General features: G+C 38.3%; 1 protein-coding gene across 1 annotated transcript; it reads right to left on the reverse strand.

Moving 5' to 3' along the window:
- Positions 1 to 287: 287 nt before the first annotated feature.
- LOC121503802 (nuclear factor of activated T-cells, cytoplasmic 2) lies at positions 288 to 20,059 on the reverse strand. The gene is made up of 10 exons (XM_041778366.1): positions 19,765 to 20,059; positions 16,288 to 17,296; positions 13,697 to 13,868; positions 12,942 to 13,144; positions 11,532 to 11,704; positions 11,091 to 11,231; positions 5,846 to 5,901; positions 5,417 to 5,549; positions 2,938 to 3,531; positions 288 to 635 (listed from the first exon to the last, which is right to left on the reverse strand). The coding sequence occupies exons 1-10, from the start codon at positions 19,877 to 19,879 to the stop codon at positions 589 to 591; spliced, it is 2,643 nt and encodes an 880-aa protein (XP_041634300.1). The 5' UTR covers positions 19,880 to 20,059; the 3' UTR covers positions 288 to 588.
- Between the last annotated feature and the right edge of the window lie 390 nt (positions 20,060 to 20,449).

Raw genomic sequence — 20,449 nt, forward strand, 5'->3', positions numbered from 1 at the left:
ACGTCGTCACACGGTATTTTAAAATTTTAATTACTCATTTATGTGACAAGGTTTTGCTAGCCATGTTGATAAAATAACCACATGTACTTAATTATCTGTGCTAATTGTCAAAGGTGTCAACTTTTTCAGTCTAAACTAAATTCTCTTGATGTTTGTTGAAATATGTGAGGACGGGATAGGCATTTTAGGACAAAGTCAAATGGAAACAGTTAATTAATAAAAACAGATTTTCTTTAATATAAAATATAGTTTACATGTTTTCAAATATAGAAACATAAAAAGTCAGACAGCTTAAAATAAAGAAAAACAGATCCACAATGTAAGGTATGATATGTACTACAAACTTCAATAGGGATATATACTTTGTATGGAAATATTAAATTGCTCTCCTGGTTTAAATGTTAAGTGATGTAGTGTGGTTTGTAGGGTTAATTTCAACCCATGCACCACTACACCAATCAGATCCACAGAAACACGCCATCATCTTGAAAAAAAGATGGACCTTTAGGGGCCCCTCTTATTTGCCTTTAATACAATCTTATTTTCTCATTGATTTTATTTTTGATAAGCAGCCGCAGATCTATAGGATCAATCTCCGTCATGTCCTTTCAGGTCTCTTCTTATGATGTCATTCACTGATAAAAAAAAAGAGAGAACAGATTATGTGTGAGTACATGCAACTACAAGAGCCTTTATTGAGGCTGAGACAAGTTTACTTTTTTAAATTCTCAGATTGTAAAATTACGCTCTCAAATCACCTTAAGCAAACAGTTAACGCAGGACACTGCAGACTTAATCAAGAATGGACCGATAAGTTTATGCTTTTTATAACACCAGCGAATAGAAATATTAATCTGTACACCTCCTTTTTATATCTTTATCTCATTTATACTTTAAGAAAAAATAATGTTAAAAAAGCATACCAATGTTATAAACAAAAAACAAAAAATTAAAAGAGAATTACTGATTTTTCCTCATTCTTTTGATACAGACAGGAAAAAGGCAAATGCATCAGTTCAGTTATCAAAGAGGAGGACTTGTTTCACCTGATGCTTCACAATTTGGTATGTGATAATGTGGGACTGCAATTATATTGGACAATATTACAATTTACAATTGGGGTTAAAATATAATGCATAAATGGTATTGTAAGTCTACAAACTTGGCTTACAGGAAAAATGCAGAGAATAACAATGGTTTTCAAGTGTATTACGTAATATAGAATATTACATAGCATCAAAAATACTCTAGAATATTTACTCAATATAATTTTGAGAATAAAGGTACCTCTACAAAGTGCAGTAGTGACACTGATGCAAATGTAAGGGCTTTCTGGAGGCATTTTTGTGAACCTTTCAAGTGCTACTTAATACAAAAATAATTGCAGCCTTTGTGTGGTTATGTAACTGCACAGCCTGACAGTGCGATTAGATTTATTGTACAACACTAGTTTCATCTCTGCTGATTCTTTGCTTCTGCTGTGAAGTGCACAGCCAGCACAGTAAGCAAAACTTTTTTTGAGATCAGTAGCTTGTACTTGTGGTTGATAGATGCTGATAATGGCTGACAAGTGGGTTTGCATAAAACAGATCAAACATTAAGTAATTCCTAATTAAAACTGTTTCAGTCTCTGTTGTTTTTGACGTTGCCTTGATGGCTGTAGGGATTTACAGAAAAAAAGATACACTAAAAAATACAACATATTTTTCCTCCACTTTATTTTCTGAATTTTATAATCTTCTGGGGAAGCTGTTAAGGAGAGGCTGAGGCTGCCAGCTGATGATGACTGCTGACAGTGTTGAAATGTTGCAATACCATTATCATCCTGTGGATGTCTCCAAATATCAATTTATTTATGGTGTGTTTCAGATTGCTCTATGATCTCTTTTTGATTTTCAAAATACATGGAAGAATTTGGACATAAATTACTATGTTAAAGTCAACTGATTTGTTATGCTGCTTTTTATATTAAAATTTATTTTTCTTTCAATTTGGTGTTGTTTTGGTGAGTGCTTTGGCGAGCAGATTTCAATGGAAGGAGCAAATGCAATTGCCATTTGTTTGCTTTTGAAACCCTGCTGAACATGTTTTTTGTAGTTACAGTAATTCATTGCCCTTCTGATCTGCACTCAGACCAAGGGCATTGCCTTTTTTTTGTCTTTTAACCACAAGACCGTTAAAATGTATGTGCTGATACAGTACATTTCCTGCACCGGTCTTTGATCTTAGAGGTGTAAACAGAAACCTAGTCCCACAGCAAATACAGTCAGGGCACTTGTTCTCTCACTAAAGGTGATGCTGCCCTTTTTCTTCTTCATCATCCTCAAAATACAGGATGGTTCTTCAGCATTTTGTTTGACATTCATTTCAAAGAAGATGAGCATACTCAGAAATCTTCAAAGAGTTTTTGCATGCATGCATGAGTGAAAGTGAGACGTAAAGAGATAGGAAGGTGGATAGAGAGGCCCAACAGAAAACCACAAGGCAGGATTTGCAAGCATACCGTTTTTGCATGCTAGCATGCATTTGCAAACTGGACCACAATTACCCTTCCCCCAGCCCTCCACATACTACTTGTAAGTTAAAGTTTGTATGGGTATTTTTGTACATTTTCTTTTGTTTTTGTTTTTTTTTACTCTATCATTTAATTTTCTCCTGCTGGTCTGCTGAAGATTTTATTGTCCTCATGGCTGTCAAAGACTTTTAAAAACACAAAAATGAAGCTGTGACTGAAGCAGTGAACATGTGATTATCTCAAAAATACCATCAAGTATTTTTGAAAGGGCCTTACTTAAAGGCATTCATGGTTTTTAACTTGCTTGTCCCCTCAAAAAAGAAACAATGCATTAAGACAAATAGATGGGAGGGTAAAGGGCTACGGAAAAGATGTTTAATTCTAACAAGCATCTCAGCTTATACCTTTAGGAAATCACTCACCATCCTCCAGGTAAGCATAGCGGTTGATCTCTTGTTTGATGGCAACCCTCTCAGGAGCTCGTTCTTCATGGTTTCCTCTACCGACGCTGATCTGTGTCAAACCCTGGCTACCAGCCTCCACTTGACTTCCAGCCTTCACTTGAGTTTGACCTTGAACATATGTTGAAGGTGGCGACTTCCCCAGTGGTAGCGCTGTCTGCACCTGGTGTCTTAAAACAAAACTGGCCTCAAATGAATCTCCAGCCAAAGGATATTCTCCCAGCTTTCCCACAGGGGCTCTGGCGCTGCCAGAGGTACCACAGTTGCTGTAATGTTGATTTGCTGTTTGGAACACCATGGGGTTGCTGATCAGAGGGCTGGCTCTGGACTGGTAATAGACCGGATGGTCATCCAGCCGGTCAGGGATTACCATGTGAGCTCTGGGGTCCACAGTGGTTAGATGGTACAGTGTTGGGGAAACATTCAAGACTTGATGGTTGTTGTCCTGCTCAAGAGGATGGTAGAGGGACTTCATTGACAGGCCAGAGAGAGTCTGATTGTCGCAGTAAACGTAGGAATTCAGAGGGTAGTCGTCGAGTGGCTCTGATTTGATTGCTAGAATACAAAGAATATATACAGTATGTTGTGATAAAAGAGACATGAGAAGATCTGAAACAAAACTTAGAGCAAAAACTAGCCTCTTTGCAAGACTGTAGAAGCAGTGATACCTTGACCTAAATGCAAATGTAGACCTTAGTGTTTTTTCATTTACTTAAACCATGACTAATAATGTTTGCTGAGAGCCTTTTTCCATGAGGAAAAACTAGACTAAGACTAGCCCAAATTAGATCTTTGATGTCTAAAACTGACAATAAGTAAGTTGAGCTTCAGTCAAATTGCAGGAAACAAAACTAAAATGTAATTTCGTTTTTGTCAGACAATTAAAATCCATTTTTCTCCACTGTAGGTAAATCTGTCAAAATACAATACTTCTGTAGCTATTTAGCCTCTCAGCTGTAGAAAGCAGGGACCCCAGGTTTGGCAGGCTGCATAGAACACATTACCATGATTTGGTACCTAATTCAGGCAAGAGAGTAAATTCTTGGCCTAAAAGTAAAACGTGTAGAGTTTTTATGGACTAAAACTAGACTAAAATGTTTTTGAGTTTTTGTCGACTAAAACTATAAAGGGTAGAAATGACTAGACTGCGACTAAAACTAAAAGGCATTTAATCAACACTGATAAGACATATTAATATTCATATGATGCTCACATGTTCACTGGAATATTCATCATCTTGACCATCCTAAGTTGACCTGTTAGTATGCTAATGCTAAACTTAACTTTAAACCGAGGGGAATCTATTCACAATGTTTTCACCAGAGGTCCTCTTCCTAAATCATCTCCTGAAGAGGCCTCCTGGTTGAAACAGTGGTCAATAAAGTTTTTTTTTGTGGTACTGAGCAAGTATGCAGGCCTATCTTCTTCTCACCTGATGAGAATGCCACAAGTTTCCCAGAAATCCGGCACACTCCCTAAAGGAGACCTACAGCAGCTGAAATGTGGGCTTTTGAAGTGATTTATCCATGCTTCTAATTTATTCTTTTCTTGTTATTACTGAGAGTTTCTGGATTGTCTTTGCGCCTACAGTAAGACGCCAAAGTCTTTGGCCAATAAAAACTTTGTCCAAGCACAAGAGGAAAGGCGGGGATTACAGAAAATAGTATCTATTCTTGGAAGAGTACAGAAGTTAGAGTAAAACATTTTACTTAGTCATGTGATGATGGTTCAATTATCTCTTTCTGTTCTGAAGTGGTTGAGCAACCAATAGCTATCATCCTTAGAACATGTAGATGTTACCTTAACATAAACCAAATAAAGAAGTATGTTTATATATTTATTTTGTCATGTTCCTTTGTTTTTACAGGGTCCATTCTTTCCTGGAATGCTACGTGTCATTAATGTAAGCAGGACTTTGCATCCCTGTTGCGAGATCTGCATGTAGGTGGTGAAAAAAGATTTCCCCTTTTTCAGAGCAAGTGAAAGTAGTTCCCCTACGCAAAACCAGTGCTGTTGCTGCATGTGAATGCCAAAAGGTTCTCACAGACTCATTTCTTGTAAACCTGTAAAACATCACTGTAAATGGGAATCATAGAAAGACACACGTGGGCTGTTTTCAGGTTAAAACTTTATGATAGTTACACCTTTTCTGAGTTGATTTTTTTCCTGTATTCTTGACATTTGACTTAACAATGAATGCACGACTTGTGTGTCTGTGCTTAATGTTGTGTTGGTCTTATTACTATACTAAAAGAGTGAGTGCATGAGGAGTATACAGCACAAAGTCTCAACATATATGTGTGAGGATAGTGTTGATACAGTCAGAGATGCTGGCCAGAGGTGGAAACTGTTGACTTCTCAGCCACCCTCTTGTTGTTCAAACATTCAGGGTAGAAAGCAAGAAAAGAGTTAGGATAGCTAATAAATAAATACAGCATACCTGTTAAAGGAGTGTAGGTGAAGTGCTGAGGCTGACTGCATTTCTTCTTTCCATTGACGACGTAGAAGTTGACTTTTGCTAGGTGGGAGATGGCCCTGTCTCGATACGGCGGGACCTCAACAAATAGCATATTCTAGATGGGATTTGCAACAGAAAAAAGATCATCCTTAAGACAAACTATAATATTGAAAATGAATAGTCCAGGTAGTCTAGTCAGATGAAAATCAGTGGAAAAACTTAAAGTCATACCAGGTTGGTTTGGTAGTCAGTTAAGTGTTGTGATTGTGTGTTTTGCTTTAAGATTTAATCAAGTGCACAATATATTTGTAACAGTTCCAAGAAATTTAAAATAAAAACTAAATTAGTGTGATTAAATTTTTCTATCACCTTGATGCATGTGTCAAAAGTATTAGGTCAAAATTAACTCACAGCTTGTGTTTTGTCTCTGTCCACAGTAGCCTCCACCTCCCAGATTTGCTGTCCATCTGAAAAAAAGATCAATTCATCAATCAGTATTTATTTTTATTGCACCAATTCATTAAAAATGCTATTTCAAGACACTTAACAAAACCAGCATATCTAGTCAACTCGAGATGTACCAGTTGTAAAATCAGGGCCGATGCTGATGTTAAATATATCATTGTAGCCGACGGTCGCGTTGAGCCAGTGTTAGTTTTCATTTTAATTTTAGTCTTAGTTTTAGTCTTTTAATGAAATGAATTTTAGTTTTAGTCACATTTTAGTCATTTCTATACTCAAAACATTTTAGTCTAGTTTTTGTCCAAAAAAAAGTCCTCACATTTTAGTCTTTACTTTTAGTCCAAGCATTTACTCTCTTACCTAAATCTGGTACCAAATCATGGTAGTGTGTTCTCTGCACCCTGCAAAACCTGGGGTCCCTGCTTTCTACAGCTGAGATGCAGAATAGATACAGCTGCATTGTTTTTGACAGGTTTACTCACAGTGGAGAAATATCACAGATTTTGATTGTCTGACAAAAACTACATGACATTTTAGTCTAGTTTTAATCATCTTGACGAAAAATAAACTTAGTTTTTGTCAGTTTTAATCATCACAGATCTATTTTTGTTAGTTTTAGTCTAGTTTTTATCATGGAAAAAAAGGCTGATGACGAACATTTTTAGTCATTGTTTTAGTCGACAAAATTAACACTGCATTGAGCGTATAGAGTTAGTTCAAGCAGGCCACTGGGTTGGGTGCTGCCATGTATTTGAGATCAGCTGATCTTACACAAGTCCTCATCAGCTGATTCACTCTGAGCACACTATTGGCTAACTGCACTTATGCTGCCATATTCAAACTGCTCTAGCCTGGCTATGCTTTGCTGCTCCCTATGCAAGCAGATTTTTGTAACCCTCCTCCACCCCAGCTCCTCCTCTATGTTATATCTGACTTAATCAATGTCAGCCTGTTGTTATTGATGCCTGCTCTGCTTTGGGTTTTCTGTTGCTTCTCTCCCTGCCTCAGACTTTCCTTGTAGGCACAGAAAAAGCAGGAATGTGTGCTGTTCCTGCTTGATGCTTTCTATAAAGGCTTGTGGAAGGGCAGGGGGATCCCAGAACAGCCACACCACCAGATATAAATAACAGCAATAGAGCAAATTATTAACTGCTTATAAAGAGAAGAATTCATACTCATAAATCATGTGTGTTTCTTGACTAAGTGGTTCTGACTGAACTGTGTACTTCTTTTGGTGCAGAAGTCCCAAAACGGTAAACTTTTCTCTCATGTTTGCCCATGAAAACAGATCAGATTTTTTCCAACATGTCACATCCTATGCTTAATAAGAAATAAATACCTAATCAGCTAAGGGTGCCAGATTGCAGTATTAAATTGACACAAAACAAAGGATAGACATCTGCTCCTGACAACTGTTCTTGCCTACAACGTTTGCCTATGGCCAATATCTGTCAACAGGAACGACATTGGCCAAAGCTGACATCTAACAGATGGAGCTGGACCCAACATAAATCTACCATGAGCACAGAACCAAGCAACAACAAAAATTAGAGGGGCAAGGAAAACTTCCTTCAAACAGGCAGAAACCTCGAGCAGAACCAGACTCAAGTTGAACAGTCCTCTACAGAAGCTGCGGTGGGGGTGTGAGATGCAAGACAAAGATGGGTAGAGATAAACAAACAGAAACAACAACAAATAAGATTTATGGCTTACAAAGCCATGAATCTATCTTAATTCTGTTTTTTCTAAATGGCTGTAGTGCCAGTGAAAATCAAGCCCACCCATAAGGGGAGAAAAATGGGAAATCTTTCTGGGGCCAAGCTGCTTGGAGGGGCCCATTGAGGCTGGCGCAGAAATGGTCCATCCTAGATTCTTACATTTTATTTCTGAACTGTTGCCTGTTTCAAAATGTAAACCCCCTCTTCTTAAAATTGGCATTAGCACCCCTTTTTTGTAATGTTAACGTTATGGACATCACACTGAGCTTTAACTGTTTGGCCCAGAATGTCATAAAATGTCAAACTGTTTACAGTCATGGCAGTTCTTTCATTTTATTGATCATGCAATTTTACTTTTGCTACATTAAGTACATGTTGCACGTCATAATAAATGTGTATCAGATCCAAATGTCTGTTATCGGGCTCATGAACCACTAATAATTTGTATGGATCAGCCAGTTATCTTGCCATTGTAGAAAACGTGCCACTAAATTTTTGTTTCATTTTAATAAAATGAAACGCCAGCTTAAGCTCACAGTTTATAGTCCTGTATTTCACATACATATAGGTGCATGATATGTAACCTCATCAAACTTTCAGCAGATAACATTAAGATTTTCAACAGCAATAAACTTTTGCTTGATAAAAAGCATGTTTAAACAGGTAAATGATGGATGAACTTGAATTTGAAAGTAGTCCATCTGTGTCCACTCTTTATATCACAGCATTGAGAACAATCAGCACATTAATGCTCATACAGTGGAAAACACGTTTCTCTTCTAATGTTTTAATGCGTCACTCCCACTTAAGTTTTTACCTGCTGTGTCTGTTTTCTACCCACGCTTTGAAACAAGAAAAAAAAAAAAAAAAAAAAACAAAGCCTCTGCTCTGGGTCTAAATCTTTATCAGTCTGTCTAACCACATCCTGTTACATAAACCCCACGCCAAGCAACAGAGAGGCTTCACAAGCAGTCGACTTAACCCATCCTGCTCACAAACCATGTAACCCAACAAAACTGTGTGGGCAGAGGGAGCAGCAGCGAGGTGAGATATTTCCATCCAGAAATAAATAAAAGTTGTCACACTGAGTTAAACAGTACGACTAATGTTTTAATTAATGAGAGTAAAAAGTGTGGGTTGTAGGAAGACGTGCGTCATTGATAGCTGATGTTTCTTGGGTGTTACGCAAATAATCTGAGAACACAAATACAATTTAAGTAGGTGGATAGCTAGAGCAGGATATATGTAGGCCACAGTGATACTTTAGTAATATACAGAATATGAATCTATTTTAAACAGAAATCTAAAAATACTAAATAAAACCACAAGCAAGCAGAGCACAGCAGTTTTTCTGCTTAGTACAAACACTGGAAAGTGCTTTAAATGAATAGTTTCACATATGTGCCCTGACTCTGTGCCGGAAGTTAAAGGCTGATACCATGATACAAAGGTGTCTAAGAATATTTTTATTCTAAACAAAGCAAAGTTTCTGCCATATCTTTGTTATTGTGTGGAAATCTGGGGAAATACATACATAAGCAACATTAAACCATTATTTTTATTACAGAAAAGAGGAGTAAGAATTATCCACAAAGCAGGTTACAGAGAGCACGCCAACAGTCTGTTTATTAAGGCAGGATTGTTAAGAGCTGCAGACACAATTATGTTTTAGTAAAGTAAGTAAAGTAGAGCATTACCAGAAAATTTACAAAAGTTGTTTGTTTTTAGTTCAGAGGATGAGAACCATAGAAAAAAAAAAAAATTAATTTCAAGCATCAATTTGCACGGAAGACCTTAAAGCAGATGTGTATGTCTGTGGTTGGAGTCAAAATGTGGAATTCTTCACAGAGTGATATGAAGGGCTGTTTGAATATATTTCAGTTCAAGAGAATGTCTGAAGAGAGACTCATCAGACATTATGAACATGGCGAATAGGGTGTTGTTATGTTTTCCTATTTTACTGCTGATGGTAGGTGTTGTCAGAGTCTTTGAAAATGTTACTGTATCTTTTTTGAATGTTGCTGTAATATCATTCTCTCAGTCACTGTAACCTTGGCAGACCACCTGTTGAACATTTGTGGTTTGAGTGAGGGGCAGGCTAAATAAGAATTTTTCTTCTCCCTGCTCCTTTCTGGCCATGGGATGGAATGAAGTTGAATATTTCTTTGTGAAAAAATGTAAACTTAACCATGACTAGAATAAATGAACAGATTAAAATGAAAATGAAATGATCAAGTAGACGCTTGGCTTAAAGATGAGAAGCAGCAGGGGGGAAAACGGTTAGAGTAGTCCTGTCCAAAGTTACCAAACCTGCCTGCAATTACAATTACCAGACAAGACCACTTCTTGCACTGCTTTTTCACTGATTCAAGGATCAGTATTTGACTTGTTAAAGTATGACCTTTCAACTTGCTACGGTTGTTAGGACTTTTGTGAGGTAGCCTGGCCCTGTCCTTCAACAGAACTCCACTGACAGCACATCTAAACCTCTTAATCAAGCAGCAGCCATTAATGTTAAAAGATGAAGCTGAGGCAGAAGTTTTAAAAACTGCATTTTCCTTGACAGTCCTGAGTCCCATTAACACCCAAGTCCATATTTACAGCTGGAATAAACATGTTTGTGGCCTGGTTCAAAAACAGTTTTGATCTTGTTGAATCATGTACTCATACATACTGTACGAGGAACCATTTTTTTTTTCATAACTCATACATTTTGCCAGTATTAAGGGTAAGAGTTATTGATTGATTGCTGATTTGACAAACAGATGGGTGCATTTTAGCTTTTTAGGAGGCTTAACCTGCTAATTCCACATAGCCCACATGTGCTCAGCATTCTGTACATGACGCGGTTTTGCTCCGACAAATGCAACGTGCACCTGCCTTCTGGATCTGTTTCTGAAGTGCAGGCTTGAGCAGCTAGAGACACGAGATCACAAGATCACGAGGGAACTATGAGTCAAATTGCAACATCGTGCATGAAGAACATGCAAACATAGGGCTACTTTACATTTCTTTACATTTTGATATTATTTTCCATGATTTTTTGCTTTTATCATGGGTGTGTACATTAGTAGATTAAAAGTTAATGTTTTCTAGAAAGGAGGTGCAGGTGAAGATTAATTTACCTTAATGACATCGCTGAGACTGCATCCATGTTCATACAGTTTATGCTCTTAATGCATTTCTCAAATGAAGTGTAGACATATCATTGGTGGTTTTAATAGTAGTTGTAGTTATGTCTGTATTATGGACACTGGTTCCTGCTAACCCAGCTGAACAATAACCCATTTAAAGATGGCTTCAGAGCCTTGGAGAGTCTTTGTGCTAAGTTAAGCTAATAGACAGCTGCTTCTTTCAGTTTCAATGTTATCAAAATGACCTGAGAGTAGATTTTGGGAAATACTTATCAAGAAAGAAAAAAAAACACACAAAGTGAAAAGTAACCAGAGTAGACACATCAAAATTTACAGTCTTACTTTGAGTCTTCTCTGAGAATATCACTTTGGAGTCTGATGTAAAATTCTGTCCAGTAAGGACCATTTGTTGACCACCGAGTACTGAGCATTGGTCCAGGTCCTGTCTCTCCACTGCGGGGCGCTCCTGAGCCGAGCGCTGGGCTGAAGAGATGGAGGGACAAAGCTTTATGAAAGACTACACACAGGTAAGGAAACATCACAGTTAAAATGTATGTTCAATACCAGCCAGTAATTTGATAAGACTTTGTATATTCATATCTTTGATTGCTTTACAAATCAAGTTTTCATCAGTGGGGTGTAGATATACAAAAACATAAAAAAGCATTTAGCCAAGGCATACAACTACTGCCAGGAATAAAGATAAAGTGGCAGTATTTAAGGTGTCATGTTCCCATCAAAATGAAGCAAAATGCAGATTATCAGGTATTTAACATTCCTTACAGCATTCAATAGGATCAGATGCAACCTGAAGGGACACGAGCTGGCCTCCAGATTCAGGAATGTGGACACGAAACACCAAACGCACTCGGGTGTTTTTCCGCCCAATGTCCGTTTCACCATTCCTCAGTTCAATGTCAGCATTTCTCAACTTCAGGATTCCTACGCAGTCAATCCTGTGAATCAAAAAAAGGAGAAAAATATAAGGAAATTATTCTAAATTTCAAGCTATACTTCTTTCTAAGTGATGTTATCACAACCTTGAGTTTTCTGTGATTCAGTTTCAGCGATTTATCGTACGTTAACTTAATTTACACAACCAGCTGGTTTGTCTTGAAAAACCCTTTGGTAGTATTACATCTCATGTTTTGATCTGTAGCAACAAATTAAGAGCAAATGAGAAGAGGAACCTTGGATTTAACAGTAGCAAGCAAATGCAATTAAGTTTTCATTGTATTGTCAGAAGACAAAGGAGTCAATGCAGATAGTCATACTTTACTCAAAATCATAATCAAAAATCCTTTTTTACTCCCATGTGTTAAATTTGGGTATGCAGCTGCTCTTGCACAGAGTGAAATGTGAATAAATAGACAAACAATACAGAGTGTAAGCAAAGGATTAACCAGAAATATTAATTATTGGTACAAAAAGTTCAGTGTCTCAGTTGAGGTATACTGCTCCCAGATGTCCCAGGGCCCACTGGAGGACACCACTTTAAAAGGAGGGAAAATTTTTAAAAGGAGTTGTGTATATAAATGTAGTTTTTTTTTTTTTTTTTTTTTAGAAGCCCCAAAGAAAACAGTATGCACAGTTACAGAGTCAGCTTATAAGTAACCCTAATACAGAAAGCATAGTAGTACCATGAGTGTTCTGTCCACACCAAAACTAAGGGCATATGTGCAGATAGAACTGAATTATATGCCTGGATTTTATCTAACATCGGGTTTATCAAGAAGCCAAAGGTCTTGATGCATGGTTGAGTTATGGGATTCTACCTCTGGCCATTGAGGTTGGTCAATTCAAAAATATGCCAACAGAAAACAGACCAGGTAGTGTGATTTAGATGATGTGAAAACTGAGTCCCATTTTCTTTTGTACTGTACAAAATATGACTGAAATAAGATATAAGATGGTTTTTAATTTCATGACATAACTAAAAACTTTAATACTGCAGTGACTTAAATCAAAACTTGAATTACTGCTACATTTGATCTGTTTAGGCTTGCAAATTTTGTCTCAAAACCTGGAAAAGAAGACAGGGTTGTTTGTACTGTATGACAGTTATAAATAAAAGGCCTTAATCCATATTAATGATTGCAGACTGTGCAAGATTGATAAATGTCACTATATTCTGAACACATTTGTGATCTCACTTCAGTAAATATGTCTGCCAGTCTCTTTTTGGCTACTTACATCACTCTCATGTGGTTTTTTGGCTCTAAGGGGATCTCCAACACTTTGGTCCCGTTGATCATCCTCTCCATACTGGGTGTGGTGACTGTCTTCCCAGTGATGCGGTGGACCTGGTAGAAGGCGTGCGGTTTAAGGAGCCTCTCATCAGCTGTCCCTATGAAGACTTGCAGCCCCAGTGGAGCTGTGCCTTGGTATCCTCGGAGCTGGTAAGGGCAACAAAAGCGATTAAATGCATGCTTCACACTAAATTAAATTGACTATAATAGCGTCAATACCCAAGGCAGTGGAGAACAAATTTACAACTGCGAGTGGAATCTAATTCCCCTGTGTGGGTGATTTCACAGGTCACTGTCTAACTGGCATAGCAAGAACACTGCTTTGCATAATTCATTTGTGCATTAACGCCATGGTAGCCAGCAGTTATGGCATATTAATAACTCTATCAGAGCCGCAAAAAAAAAAAAAAATCCCATGCTCATAGGAGATATCTTTAGAACTGATTTACTGTAGAATGACAACTACAGGTGAAGTTTTTACAATGAGGTGGTAACAATAGATGTTCCTTGTGTTGCAGGATTAGTGACATGTGGCTCTGTAATCATTTGCATGTTTGGGGACTTTAAACAAATACAATCCAGGAAATAGAAATTTATGTTTACTCAACTGCCACTACTACTTTCATTTTACTTTCCTAATACAAACAGGAAGTGAACACCCAAAACCAAACACAAGCACAAAAATGCAAAAACTAGCACCTGAATTTCTGGATGTCCTCCGTTGGGTGTCTTCACAGCCCCACGGCTGCCCTCAGTCTCGTAGTGAGCTCTGTGGTAAGACTTGGGATGTTGCTGGATGAGAAGCTCATACTGAGGTGTCCGACTAGGCAACGGCCACTCTAAAGATGGAAGTGGAGCCATGGAGAGACCACTAAGGGAAAGACAGAGAGAAAAAGATAGGATAATAATCGTAATTCATTGTTAACTCAAAACTTCTGCCGTACTTTATCATCTAATTAAATACTGTGAGATAAATGATGTGCTTTAAAATAGAGCATTTGTATGCATGTGGAATTTTATATTTGTTTTTTAGAAGTACGTGCCTTAGGACTGCAGAAATTAACAAATAACTGGTGCTTATTCCACAGTATTTCCATGTTTACTTGTATGACAAATAATTAATAGTGTAGTGTCCTAATTCAATGCATTCAATACAGTTGTGCTTGTATTTCAAACTATTAGACATAGATTCTAGATCTGATACCATACAAAATAGGTAAGAGCAGTCCAATGTCATAACCTATTGTCTAGAGAAACCAGCCCCCATTTGGGTGAAAACTCAGAAACCATGCGTTAGAAAACAGCTACAGCAACATCATTAAAAGCTACAAAGCTGTATTTTGTGAATCAAACTATTCAAAGGCCCCAATTTACTATATGTTTTTATCCTTAATTTACAAAGCAGTGTAAAAGAAGAGTTCTCTTGCTTTGGGCTAAAATAAGAGAGAAGGTAAGTTGTAAAATTTGTGACTTAAATCCAGTGATTGCTCAGAGAGAGCAGGAGCTGTAGCCAACCTGCCGGTGAGCAGATTCTTTACACACTGACTTAGTACATATTAAAAGCTTTTTTTAAAATTAGGCTCCAACTCATTAGACATTGTTGAAATACACACACAGGGTATTCAAAGTTGGTTTATGACATTTCCAGTCCGTTCTCCAGTCACATGGGCTCATTTGTCAAGGTTGACAAAAAGAATATGAACAGACACTCCAATACACCTATTTTATAAAATTCTATAATGGTGCCATGCCAATCCCTGTTCAGTAAAATCATTATTTTAATGTTTAGCTCGGTGGTCACTGGATTTGGGCTGCTATTAACTGTTAAACTGTGCTGTGTTTGTAATCTACATTTTAAAATCATCAATGACACCATCTGTCCCATTTAAGACCATTAATTTTTAAGGATACTCAATGTTTTCACTCAAAAAGGGGCAGGGATGGTGTAATTTGGGAAAAGAACCCAGATAGTTTGCTCTTATCAGTGCAGGAATCAGTTTTAGTGGAAACACTAGTCAATGCAGTGAGCCTTTTTTTTAATTCAAATCAACTTCTTTACAACACCAAAATGACCATGTATCCAAATACTTTGGTCGTTTGAATTTAGCTGCATGCTGAACTAGATAATTTAATAAAAATCTTGGGCAAACATTATCTGCATCCATTTGTCAGTATTTTACAACCTGAATAGCCATACAACAAACAATGAATCATATCACAGCTAAGAACACTTCTGTTTATTCTAAAAGGAACCCTGCATGATCAGATAAGTTTATCTTGTTGGATAGATATTTGTATCTCTTGTATGTACATTGAACTAAAAAACTCACTAGATATCTACATTTTGAGTAATTTGAGTTTATAAATTCACCAGGAGGCCACTGTGTTTTGGTCTGCGCTGGCGCTGTGACGTCACAGTATTGCAGCGCTCCTCACCATTACCATGCATTAACCCCTGTTTCAGACTGACAGCCAGTGTTAGAAATCCTGCAAGTCTTACACACAGAGAATTTTAAAATTTGAGGTCCCTTCAATTTTTATTTGCTCCATGAGCAGTTATCTGTCCATCTAGTCAGGAAAATGATAAATACAGAGCTATATTTACCTTCTTGTAGCAATTATTTATGTCTACATCAGTAGAATATGTTTGAAATCTGTTTCTTGATGAACCAGATGAAGGCCACGAGCCAAAAAATTCATCTGGTTAATAAATTTGTTTCCCAAACGTCTACTCTTTATGAAGCTTTCTGTTTCCACACGGTTCAGGTAAAGGTAAACAGTACATAAGCACATCTGGTTTGTGCTTTTCAAAGTAAAAGTCCACTTTAGCATTTCTTTGAAAAAAACCCCTTCATATGTACATAATGCTTCTACTTTGAAAAGCTCCTGGCACGCTTCCACTATACACTGACTCCTGTCACTTGTAGGGAGTTTTACTGAGGTAAAACTTAGGACAAATGACAGAGCTTTGAGAGCAGGGAGACAAAGCCAACACACAGCAAACTCATTTCAGGTATGAAAGCTCTTATGGCAGCAACAGCTGCAAGCAGCAAAACCGTCTAAAAAACGGTTACTGCATAGAAACAGCAAGGAGCACTGCGGAACTGTGACGTCACACTAGTAGCATGGACCAAAACATGGCGGCCTCCTGGTAAGTTTATAAGCTCAAATTTATTCAAAATGCAGACATCTATTAAGTTTTCTAGTTCAGTATACATTTGAGAGATACAAATGGTTTCAATTTATCTCCAAAAATACTCCAAAGAAGTAAAAAAAATTGGCAAACACACCTGAATGCACCATGGTGGACTGCACCATGGTGGACTTGATGTGGAGTAGGCCACACAGCGGGAATCACATAAAAAGGTTCAGTCTTGACTTCTGGAGCTGCTGCCCGGCCCATCCTCTCCTGCTCTAAGACCCAGTCGAACCCCTCTCTAAAAGCACAGTCCTGTCTCTGGACCTGCCCGTGTGCTTCTCTCACTCCTGCAGAGGTCATTGCTCTGGGTAGACCAGAGCTGAGACTGCTCAGCATTTCCTCCAGACCTGGAGTTAAGGTCTGAACTTGGGGCTGGAACTCAGCTTGGGGTGCATACTGGTTGGGATAGTACGAACCCTGTTGATCATGAGGTGAGGGGATTGGGCTGGGGCTCCTGGATCGCTGCTTGACAGGAGTGCCCCCTTGACAGGAACCAGTGAGGTCATAGGAGCGTTTCCCATGTGGGGAGACGGAGCGGGAGCGCTGGTGAGTGAGCGGTGAGGCGGTGCTTTGGTGCTGGGGAAGGAGATAAGTCTCATCTGTGATGCTGTTTCTAGGCGAGGCTCCAGGAGAGGAGTGGGCAGAGGAGGTGTTGATGCCCTGGAGGCCTGGGCAGAGGTCTAAGGCAGCCAATGTTACACCACAGTTGTTTCCTTCAGAAGGAGAGATGCAGGGTGAGACCACAGGAGAGTACGCCTCTGGAGGCCAACCTGTGGAGGAGTTACTGCTGGCAGGGCTCACGCAGTCCCTGTATGCACCCAGAGCTTTGGTGCCAGGGCTTGGCTCCAGGGTCTGAGAGTTGAGGGAGTCACCTGAAGGAGTGATTTCAATCCTGGGGCTGGGAGCAGGGATAGTCCCTGGTCTTGATGTCAACCCCAGAGAGTCCAGCACTGCCTCTGGCAGGTGTTCTGTGGTGGAGCTATGAGTGGAGGGGTTCTGACTGGAAGCTGGCTGGTTGGAGGTGGAGATGTAAGAGGTGTGGTGGTCGACCACCAGCAGAGGAGGCTGCTGGTTATTCTGAAGGAGAGCGCCTGAGTCATCTGTCAATGACCAAGTGAGAGTTAATGTGTGCACACAGGTTTAATTCACCTGATGACAAAGATAACCCTGAGCAACAGTGAGCATCTTTTTCTGATAAAAATAGGATAAATAAGGTAAAACAAGCACATGCAATCAATATCAAAGGTATGCAAGTGGCTACATTTTTACAAAGCAGAGTAAAGCAAGATAAATGGGAACAAGAAATAACAGCGCAGTATAAAAAATGAACAGAACAACTGTGTTGACTATATTGATGCAGATGTGCCATAAACCCAGCCAGAGGAAACTACTATATTCCAATATTTTTCCCTATTATTTTAATATTTTATTATGTTTTATTCTTGTGGTTTACTATTATGATCTTTATCTTCTTATTTTATGATCTATATGTTTTCTTGCCTTATGTTTTCCCTTTTAATCTGTACACCCTGGTTTTATAGAACATACTATGTAAATAAAATTTACTTGGCTTGATTTAAACCTGCTTTATTTCTGTACAGACCAGCAGATAGCAACAACACTGACACTAATGAAAGTCCAATTGTAAGGATGCAAATGACAAAGCGATCCTTCTTCTCAACATGCTCTTTACCTCATTAACCGGAACAGAGATGAGGCACAACACTTATCAAAGCGTTTTCCAAATTTGGTCACTTCCTGCTCTAAAAATCAGCACGTAGGCAGAGGTGGAAAAAGTACGTGACTATTGTACTCAAGTAAAAGCACAGGTATGCTGGTTATAATTTACTTTAGTAAAAGTACTAGTCTATAAAGTGAAATTTAACACTTTGAAAGTGTCCATATTGGCCCGTGCTACATGTAGTTAAACTACATTCTTAGAGTGTTGAATATTTTACAGTATGACAGAGTAGCAGCATCGCTTGAAAAACTGTGGAAAGTTGGGTCTCCTCTGGCAAGAACAAAGCAGAGCATCGACCTCATAGCAAAGCAATGTATACTTAATGCACTAAGCAGCCTTTAGGGGCACCTATAGTCAAGTCTTACTCATTTGATAACTTCACTCAAGGTGCAAGCATGTCTCACATCAAAAACAGCTACAATCCACTTGAAAGATAGCCAAAAGAGCCCCAGCAGGGGCCACTGTGCAATGGGCAGCATCCAAACACAACTAAACACATATAAAGCACATTTAAACACTCTACCCAAGGGCTTGATGGGGAACTCCCCCCACACATCCCCATAGATTTGAAGATGAAATGGGTGGAGCTTAGATCAAATTGGTTAGATTTTTGATTTAAAAAATAAAGCTGCAGAGAGAGAGAGCACTGTCTAAACTGCACCAGTCTGCTTGGTCAATGATGGTTCATCAGTGCAGTGCAAATCGTAAGATTTTTAAGTTCATTTTGGGTTCATTTTGAATTTTAATTACCACCTAAACGCACTCACTACATTTTCAGTGATAAGTTTGATGTAGAAATAACATGAAGGGTTTTTTTTGTTTTGGTTTGTTTTGGTTTTTGGTCCATCCCACGACCAATCAATAAATTGATGATCTGGTGCGATTTTAGTTGACCAAGTTTTTCTTTGTTGACTACAGCCCTAATAATTATTATGTCATACATATTATCAAATAACTGATTATTATTTTTTGCCATAACTGAGCAGCTCTAGCTTGACTTGTGTTGTATGTCAGTACCCTAGATTTGCAACTTCTCTGACTGTTTTTCAGCACCTAGAAACAGAGCTGGCCACATGGTAATGCATAGCCTCCCATTTATTTTACTAGCAGGCACATTCAAGATCAGCCAGCCTGCATCTACATGCAGACTGCACATAAAAATTAAGTGTGAACTATAAATATACATTTTACACTAGGGTTGAACACTGCATAGTTTGTTGTATGGACTGAGGCTTTTGGTCTGAATAACATTTATATATCTGTATTGCTATCACCATTCTGTTTTCTGTAGTTTATGCTCTTTACTTTTTTTTCTTTTCTAATAGTTATGGTTCAAAATAAAAAGGGAAATTGTTTCCAGCTTAAGTAGTAAACCTGTTTTTTTGATTCTAATGCATATTAACAGTATCTATCCATGTATTGGTTTCAGAAACAAGCTGTGAACAATAGAGACTTCCCCTCATCAGCAGAGGAATCTGAATTAACTTCCTAATTACGTCCATCATTTTGCAGAGTGGAAATAATGCAGAAAATAAAGAACATGTTTTTATAAAGGTATAACAGAACTGACGGCACATTTTTAGGTTCTTGTCACTGGAATAAGGCTCTCTGTACTTTCTCTGAAACTTGTTAACATTGAAAGAGAAGGATTAAATGAAACAGCAGTAGCTGACAGCTAAGAGCTTCCTGATGGAAATCCCAAAGCCACTTCAGTGTTAGGTAATACAACATCAACACAACACCATGCCTAAACGCTACTTATTAAAATATCAGGACTACATAGTCCTATGCAAATTACATTACTGAGGATAACTTCTGTGGGCTCACCTTTTTCACAGCCAACAGGAAAATCTTCTCCAGTTGCATTGTAGAGAAACAGGTCTGAAAAATCCAGCTCCTCTTGACTGATGTCTTGACCAAGACCCAAATCTTCAGATGTCATCTCCAGCTTTTAATTTAAGTTTTCCTTCCTGTATCTTATATATTTTGCAGTAACGCCCAAGCTTGATAACTTAATTGGGCTTGTATGCAAAAAAAAAAAAAAAAAAAAAGGATTCTTGGCGATGTAACAGTTCAATTTTTCTCAGAAAGCGGCAGCTGCCCAAATATAACCCTCCAACACCTCGACATGAAAAACGAGCGGTGACAGACGCTTCCTGTCAGAGCTGATGATGACGAGCAGACTGGAGGTGCGGCTCAGCCTGCGTGATGAAAGTGCTGTTCATCTTTACACTATCTACAAACACAGAGGCCTCATTTCCGCCTGTTAAAGTTGAGAATAAAGTAATTAAATACGGCCTGATGGAAAGATAGATATTATGGGCTTTGTTTACGTTTACTTTGTTTACGTCATCACTTTATTCCAACAGTGGGCTAACCGTTGACGTTAAACTCAAGAGTTGACGGTTGTGTACACGGTTTTGCAGTTATAGTTGATTTTTATCTTGACTGTATCTATCAGAAACGAACTTAACTCTGTAGTTCCTTGTCTAAATGAAAATAAAATCTTCAA

Source organism: Cheilinus undulatus, linkage group 3, assembly GCF_018320785.1.
Source record: "Cheilinus undulatus linkage group 3, ASM1832078v1, whole genome shotgun sequence".
NCBI classification, from domain to species: Eukaryota; Metazoa; Chordata; class Actinopteri; order Labriformes; family Labridae; genus Cheilinus; species Cheilinus undulatus.

Bases quoted from the DNA above. Each gene is read 5' to 3' on its own strand.
- LOC121503802 (XM_041778366.1), bottom strand. From the start codon at position 19,879: ATGACATCTGAAGATTTGGGTCTTGGTCAAGACATCAGTCAAGAGGAG. The intron at 13,869-16,287 runs GTGTGTTTGCCA...TCTTTCCCTTAG, and splicing joins GTCCACCATGGTGCATTCAG to TGGTCTCTCCATGGCTCCAC. The intron at 5,902-11,090 runs GTAAGACTGTAA...TCTTTTTTTCAG, and splicing joins ATTCTCAGAGAAGACTCAAA to ATGGACAGCAAATCTGGGAG.